The 7,735-nt window shown below is 52.9% G+C and overlaps 1 protein-coding gene across 5 annotated transcripts in view; it reads left to right on the top strand.

The window, feature by feature from the left end:
- The window catches only part of ASAP3 (ArfGAP with SH3 domain, ankyrin repeat and PH domain 3), a 47,813-nt gene extending 40,652 nt beyond the window's left edge, over positions 1–7,161 (top strand). For all 5 annotated transcript variants that reach the window (XM_067723596.1, XM_067723580.1, XM_067723588.1 and 2 more), the window contains 10 exons: positions 125–219; positions 403–580; positions 1,518–1,603; positions 1,753–1,868; positions 2,485–2,552; positions 2,647–2,754; positions 2,906–3,101; positions 3,965–4,190; positions 4,766–4,856; positions 5,812–7,161. In XM_067723596.1, coding sequence (XP_067579697.1) covers positions 125–219; positions 403–580; positions 1,518–1,603; positions 1,753–1,868; positions 2,485–2,552; positions 2,647–2,754; positions 2,906–3,101; positions 3,965–4,190; positions 4,766–4,856; positions 5,812–5,886 — 1,239 coding nt within the window. In that variant the 3' untranslated portion in view covers positions 5,887–7,161. The remainder of the gene's footprint in view (positions 1–124; positions 220–402; positions 581–1,517; positions 1,604–1,752; positions 1,869–2,484; positions 2,553–2,646; positions 2,755–2,905; positions 3,102–3,964; positions 4,191–4,765; positions 4,857–5,811) is intronic.
- Positions 7,162–7,735: the final 574 nt, after the last annotated feature.

The raw sequence follows: 7,735 nt of genomic DNA, 5'->3' as shown, positions 1-7,735 counted from the left end.
GCGGGGCGGAGCCGAGCCTGGACCAGGAGGGAGGCTGAGGGGCGGGACCTCTGGAAGCTCAATCCTCCAGGAGGCGCTGTCCTAACCACCGCGTCTTATCCCCACTACTTTCCCGCGAACCCAGCTGGCCTTGAACATCGGAAACACTCGCTTCAATGAGGTCATGGAGGCCCAGCTGCCCTCGCACGGCGGCCCTAAACCCTCAACTGAGAGTGACATGTAAGGCGATTCTCAGCTGGGGGCAGATTCTGGCCGGGGGATTCTGCTTTCCCGGCTCCCAGGGAGAAGTCTGGGGAGAGGGGAGCCTCAGATCTGGAAGAGTCCAGGACATGTGGGGTGGTTTCAAGGGTCAGCTGAGTAGAAACGGTCCTTGCTCTGACATCCCGCGGTTATTTTTGACAGGAGCACCCGCAGGGACTATATCGTGGCCAAGTATGTGGAACACAGGTTTGCCCGGCGGTCCACCCCCGAGCCTCAGAGACTCTGGACGGCCATTTGCAACCGGGACCTCCTCTCAGTACTGGAGGCCTTCGCTAATGGGCAGGACTTTGGACAGCCACTGCCGGGGCCTGAGGGGCAGGTGAGAACCCTCTCCAAGGGCCACTTATAACCCAGCCACACTTAGCACGCCCCAGTCCTCCTCCAGGGCTGGCTGTTACTCCCCCCTGCCCCACCTCTGACATCTGCTCAAACCCCACCCATCAGAGGGGTAAATGGGAGAGAGCACAACTTAAGTCAGGCAGTCCTGAGCCAAAATCCTGGCTCTGTCTTTTCCTAGCTGTGTGATCCTGAGCAGTTTACTGAACTCTGAGTCTCATTTTCTCATCTGTAAAACGGGTTAATGATAGCACCCACGGGGTTGAAGTGAGAATTAAGTCCCGTATGAAAGGGCCTGGTGTATAATATATCTGCGATAAACGTTAGAATATTTTTTTCCCTTGAATAGCCTTAGAAATGCGGAGGGGTGGGTCAGATCAGAGCAAGGAAGGCTATTGCACTGGTGATTCTAGTAACAAACATCACATGAGCCAAGGGGGAAAGGATATCAGAGACATTTGAAGGAATAAATTGACACTGATTGGACATCAAAAATTGGATGCCATGTCTTTGAGCTGTCTGCCTGATATCTTGTGGGCTATCCAGTGGGCAGGGTGGGTGTAGCACTTAGACGGGGTAAGAATTTGGAACAGCCTACACGTGAGTGTTAACTGAAAGCTTGAGGTTATTCGACATCTCTGGGGGCAGTGAGAGAGGAGCAGAGAGAAGAGTCCAAGGCCAAGAACCAAGTTTGGGAAACACCTTCTACTGGGGAGGAGGAGGTAGAACCACTGAAGGAAGCAGTGAAGGAATGGCCTTTCATCCTCCTCCCAAACATGAGGTGTCACCATTCAGTTTCCTCTCTCAGGGGTTCTGGCAGCTTCATATCTGGAGGTGTCAGGGGGCAGCAAGAGTTTAAGAGGGTAATATTAGGGAGCAGGTGAACTGGGGTAAACTCAGAGGTGTGGACATGTATTCAGGCACCTGGAGAGCTCGCCCTGCACTTGGCTGTCAGAGTCACCAACCAGGCCTCCCTGCCCCTGGTGGATTTCATCATCCAAAACGGGTGAGAACCTCCCTGCCCACCTCCTCACGCTCCCCTTGCCTTCCTCTTCTCCCCCTCTCCTCCCTCCTTTCCTCTCTCTCTTTTCCCCCTGACTTCACCTGTCTGTTCCCTTCCTTCCTCCCTGACCTACCCCCCACACCCCGCCACAGTGGTCACCTGGATGCCAAGGCTGCTGACGGGAACAGCGCCCTGCACTGCGCTGCTCTCTACAACCAACCCGACTGCCTCAAGCTGCTGCTGAAAGGGAGAGCCTCACTTGGCACAGGTGGGGCTCCGACAACTCCTCCATCAGACTCCCATTCCTGACTAGCCCTCCTGGGGGACTTCCTGCCTTATTTCCAGACAGAGAGCACTGGTAACAAGCATGGACTTTGCACACAGACTTGGGTTCTAATCCTGGCTTGCTTCCGACCACCTTTGTGACTTTGGGGTTTGTCCATTCATCTCTTGAACCTAAGCTTCTTCATCTGTAAAATGGGAATAATACCACTGACCTAGCAGACCTGCTGAAAGGATAAAATAAAACAACGTTTCTTAAAGTACCTAGACAAATAAACATTAACTGAATCTGAATAATAGTGTTTGTAATAGCTATGATTTGCTGTTTAATGTGTACCTGGTAATGTGCCAAGTGCTCTATGTATATTAACTCATTTAATCCTCATAACAACCTCGTCAGTAGTTCCAAGTATCATACTCATTTTATAGATGAGAAAATTAAGGCCCAGAGAGGTTAAGTCACTTGTCCAAAGTCACACAGCCAGGAAGTAGCAGAGCCAGGATTCAAACCCAGACGATCTTGATCCCAAAGGCTCATCCTAACCTCTAAGTTATAATGCCTCTTTGACCCTGACCACGACCCCTGACTTTATCCCTCACAGTGAACGAGGCAGGAGAGACAGCTCTGGACATAGCCAGGAAGAAGCAGCACAAAGAGTGTGAGGACCTGGTGAGGTCTAGGGAAGGAGAGGGAGCCCCTGACCCTTTCTATCTCTCTGCTGAGCCCCTGACCTTCTGAACTGCCAAGGCTTTGTTTTTGGCAGCTGGAGCAGGCCCATGCCGGGACCCTCGCCTTCCCCCTGCACCTGGACTACCCCTGGGGGATCTCCACAGAGCCTGGCTCTGACAGTGAGGAGGATGAGGAAGAGAAGGTGTGTCCCAGCCCTCGCCTCTCAGGCCTCCAGACAGCCGAAGGGAAGACCTGATGGTCTTCCAGGTCCACATGGGACCTGATGTGGGGAGGGGCGAGGCTGAGCTGGAGGAACCAAGGGCATCCTCCCTCCCACACTTCTGCCCCAACAGCGCTGCCCGCTGAAGCCGCCAGCCCAGGTCCGCTGGGCCAGTGGGAGGCTGGACATCAGCAACAAGACCTACGAGACCATCGCCAGCCTGGGACCAGCTGCCCCTAAGATCCAGAGTGAGGATTGCCCCCCACCTTTGCCGGTCAAAAACCCTTCTCGGACCATGGCCCAAGGGCGTGCGGGACATGCCAGTGGAGGTATGGTTGGCTGCCCAGAAAAATGCTCTCGTGCCATTCATTGAGGGCCTGCTATGTGCTGGAGCACTGAGCTCAGAGTGCTGTGTTAGTCCATACTGTCCTCACTGTCACCTGTCAGGTAGGGGTTATCATCTCCCCATCACAGGTAAAGGAAGAGAGATGTTAAGTAACATGTCCAAAATCCCATAGCTAAGTCCCTGATGTGGGCTTCCAACCCAGGTCCGTCTTATTCCAAATTCCTCAATGCTTCACTGAAATAAAAAGAGAGAGAAGCGTTTTTTAAGAGTGCACTGTCTTGAGTCCCTTGGGGGCTACTGAGACACAGTCTAGTGGGAGAGATAAAAACTGGAATGTAATTCATTATAATATAAGGCACAGTGCGACATAGAAGATAAATTCCAAAAGAACAGAAGCAAGTTTTGTTGACTACTATTTCTCCAGCACCTAGCACAGTGCTTGGCTGTTGTCAATAACTATTTGTTGAATGAATGAACAGGCTTGTTCTGGGAACTCGGGAGAGGGAGGGAGCATCTCCTGCTGGGATTGGTAGGGGGGTTAGGAAGGCTTCCTGGTGGAGGCAGCATCAGAGCTGAGCCTGAGGGACAAGCAGGAGAGTCCAGATTGAGGAGAGGGTGTGAGCAGAAGTGAACAGTGCTAGTCAGTGTGGCCCTGGCCATCAGGAATGAACATCATGAACCATGAGACTGAAGCATGATGGTGAAGAGTTGAAGGAGAGTGCTGGACAGGCAGATGAGAGCTGGGGGATTGGGAGAGAACCATGATAGATCCCAGAGGCCAAAAGCTGCTTTGAAGTTGAGCACAGAGTAAGTGATAAAGACAGGCTTTATCACTTCTGATTTCAGATCGTTCCGAAGTTCCCAGCCTGAGCTCGGAGTCTGCTGGGGTCCCTGAGAACCTGAGCAGTCCAGCCTCCTCCTCCTGCAGCCTCACAAGCCCCGTGGAACCTGGGGGTCCCAACCAAACCCTACCCAGCTCTGAAGAGGGCCTCTGGGAGCCCCCGGGCCCCTCCCGACCCAGCCTGACATCTGGAACCACCCCTTCAGAGATGTATCCCCCTGTCAGGTTCAGGTTGGTGAAAGCCCAACTGTGCAGTCTCAGCAAGTCTCCTGACCTCTCTGAGCATGCATTTACTTCGCCACCTGTAAACGGTGCCTGCCTGTAGCCTGGGACACCTTCCAGCGCTGAGGCCCATGAACAATGCAGAAATGCTAGACCATAAGTGGAGGGTGATTGGACCCCTTCCCCCTTCACACACCTGCTCCTGCCTCTGGCCTGGAGAGCTGGGGAGGAGTCTGGAGCTCAGGCTGCTGAAGCTGGAAGAGCGAAGGCCTAGTGCCAACTGTGGCTTGTTCTAGAGGTTCACAGTGGGGTTTTCACTCTGTCCCCACCTCCAGCCCAGGATCCAGTCCTCTCTTCCTTGCAAACCCTTTCAGTTTGGAGTTTGGGGAATAGATATGGTGAAATTTTCAGTGTGGAGGTCAGTTCTGGGCCTCTGGGGCCTGTGATCACCCAACCTGGGGGCCTCGTGGACTCTCTACCCACCCAGTCCAAGCCCCCAGCCTTGCTCTATCCCTGAGCCCTTCCCCCTACTCTAAGGGGCTCTCTGGGTGCAGGGGTCACCTTGGCCTTTCCATGTCTTCCAGCTCTGAGAGCACTCGCTCCTATCGGCGGGGGGGCCGGAGCCTGGAGGACTGTCCTTCAGCCCGGCAGCCTCTACCCAGAAGGAACATGCCGGTAAGACTCCGGGACTGTGGTTTGAAGGGCGGTGAAAGGGTACGTGGGAGGCAGAGCTGGTCAAGAGTAAGTGTATTAGGGCGGCAGACCTCTGTCCAGGACTGGGGGCAGCCATCATTTGCCCAGTCCCTGTCCTGTTGCTCCTCCTTCCCCAGTCCAGGATGGGTGCAGCTGGGGAGAGCCCAGGCCTTGAGAGGCGGCAGAGATGACAAGGCCCAAGCTCTGACTGTTCCCCAAAGGAGGGTGAGCAAAGCTGTGTCAGCCAGGCTGGTCGCTCAGAGAAGGAAGCACTCCCTGCAGACGAGGAAGGATTAGGGTGGCCGTGTACCAGCCATTGGTTGGCACAACTCTCCTCTTACACAGGAGTCTCCTGGAATCCACTGAAACTTCCAGGCATAGAGGGATGTGACAGGGACAAGGCAAGAGTTGTCGTCCTTAATCCAGCTTCTCCCTGCTGAATCAGTCTCGCACAATCATACATATTTAGATGAGGAGCCTGGGAGTGGGCATAGGACAGAGGCAGTTGTGCCGAGAAGGAAGCCATCTCTGCTCCTGGTTCCCCTGGGGATTTGTCGGGGTTGGCATTGGTTGTCTGTGTTGAGAGTAGGGGATGGAAGGAGCTGGGTCTCTCTAGGGAATCATCATCCTCAAGTCTATCAGAGTCAGGTACCAGACACAAATGTGTGTCTACAACCAGGTGTCCATCACCCAGCATTTAGTTGATGCCTGTTGTTGAGACGTGTGTGATAATAAGAGCCTGGCCTTTGAAGCGTGGAGGTCTTGGAAAAGTGGCTTCTTCAAGCTTCAGCATGAAGCTTCTTCAAGCTTCAGCTTCATCTGTAAAATAGGGATAATTTCATGTTCCCACAATAGGACCTTTTGAAACTGAGTGAGATAAACAGCTGGTGTGTAACAGGTGCTTAAGAAATGTCAATTTTCATCCTTCTCTTCCCAGGTTGGCTTCACTGAAGGAGACGGTTCAAGGACTGGGGTTCTCCCAGCAAGTTCTGTGCAGCTTTTGCAAGACTAGCTCCTTACTAGCCCTTGCACGCCTGAACCACCCCCATGCTGGATGCCAGCATTCAGAGCTAGGACTTGAGCCTACAAGACTGGGAGCTGAGGTGTTTATGCCCTGGGGTCTTGCTGTCTCTGTCCCTTGTGCCTCTGTGGCTGGCCTTCCTCCCTGACATGGGCCCACGCCCCTGCCAAGGACACTGGGCCCCTCCATGTTAGGGCTGATGGTGGTTTGTCTCCATCTCATACCTGCCAGGGACCAGGGAGCCCTATGGCTGGACCCAAGTGCTCCTGACCCAGCTCCAACTGCAGAACCTCCAGTCCCTCATCAGACCAGGACTGTGTTTCTTCCATCAGTCTGGGGGGCTCTAACCTGCCTTCATTATTCTGCAGGCCAGGGATTCTGCCAGACTAGGGACTGTCTTCTCAGCCATTCACTAGCCTAGTATTCTTTGACTGAGTTCTGGCTCTGTCCATTCCTGTGCTAGGCACTGCAGATGTCACAGGAATAAGACAAAGGTCCTAAAGATGTGGTCCCTTTCTGGGCAGCCGGTCCCACGAATTAGGCTTGGAAATGGACAGGGCTGGATTCCAGAGGATGGTCCTGGGCCTAGGGGCAGACTGACAATCAGCTGGCTTGCACCTGAATAGCACTGCAGTTGTCTACAGCCTGTATCCATTCTGGTTTCTCAGTGCCCATGCTGTACTGGCTGTTAAATAAATATTCTGAATATCACTCCTTTTGAGGGACAGCACAGCCTTGCTGGGGACCTCTGTTATAATAGATTCCCAGCCAGGAAGTAGAGGAGGGTTCACCCCATTTGCTTACTCTCCTTGATTTAGCAAGAATGAAAGGAATAGTCTGGAATGATTATCCTCACTTCTCTCCTCTTTCTCAGTCAACTCAGGAACCTTCCAGTCTCGGGGCAGGAAAGGGCCAAGAAAGGAGAAAGGAGAGTGATAGAAATGGAGGGTGGAGACTTAAAGGTTCTACTTCCCAGCGCCAGAAATTCCACCGTCGCTTTCAGGCCCATATTGGAAAACAGATACACCTAAGCCACCATCAGTCTCTAACAGGTCAGCTTTATAGGCCCTGGGCGCTGGGATGGACCAGGACAAACAGGGGAGGCCAGAGGATGCCAATGGCCAATGCAGCAGCCTGGTCCGGGAGGCTGCGCTGTTTACCCTGGAGACCTGACAGGTCTGTGATCCCACAGGAGCGAGGTTGTCTTCAGAGCCCCCAGTGTCTTGTTATTTCACTCATCTCTAATAAAAGATTTTTCAGAGTAAATTTCAGTGGTTTCATTTATGTTCTCTGAAGAGCCGTCGGGAAGGGGAGGGATTCTTAGGGCTTGGAATTCTTTCTCTAGACCTAAGAGGGACAGCCTGGTGTACAGCAGTGGTTTGCAACCAGGGGTGATTTTCCCCCAGGGGACATTTGACAAGGAAGACACATTTTTTATTCCCAACTGGAGGGTGCTGCTGGCATCTAGTGGCTGGAGTTCAGGGATGCTGCTAAACATTCTTCAATACACAGGCCAGCCCCCGCGAACAAGGAATTATCCAGTCCAAAATGGTAATAGTGCCGAGGTTGAGAAACCCTGGTGTGAGGAAAGAGCACTGGACTAGGAGTCTGGAGACTTGCAGTTTAACTCTGCCACAGTCCCTGCTTATTTGTGAGGTGATCCCAGGAAGCACAATGGTAAGTAGGGATGTGAAAAAAAAGGAACGTGCCTTCAAGTTATCCCATCAGGAGTGAAGAAATTGGTGTATTTACTACCAACTCTGGTCTCTCGCTGGTTCAAGGGTCCTTTCTGGGGGTGTCAATTCCTAATTCTCTACTTCCAGGCTGCCCTGAAGCCATC

Source organism: Pseudorca crassidens, chromosome 2 (genome assembly GCF_039906515.1).
Source record: "Pseudorca crassidens isolate mPseCra1 chromosome 2, mPseCra1.hap1, whole genome shotgun sequence".
Classification (NCBI taxonomy): Eukaryota; Metazoa; Chordata; class Mammalia; order Artiodactyla; family Delphinidae; genus Pseudorca; species Pseudorca crassidens.
Note: the sequence above shows the minus strand (reverse complement) of the source record. Positions and strands in the feature narration are given on the sequence as shown.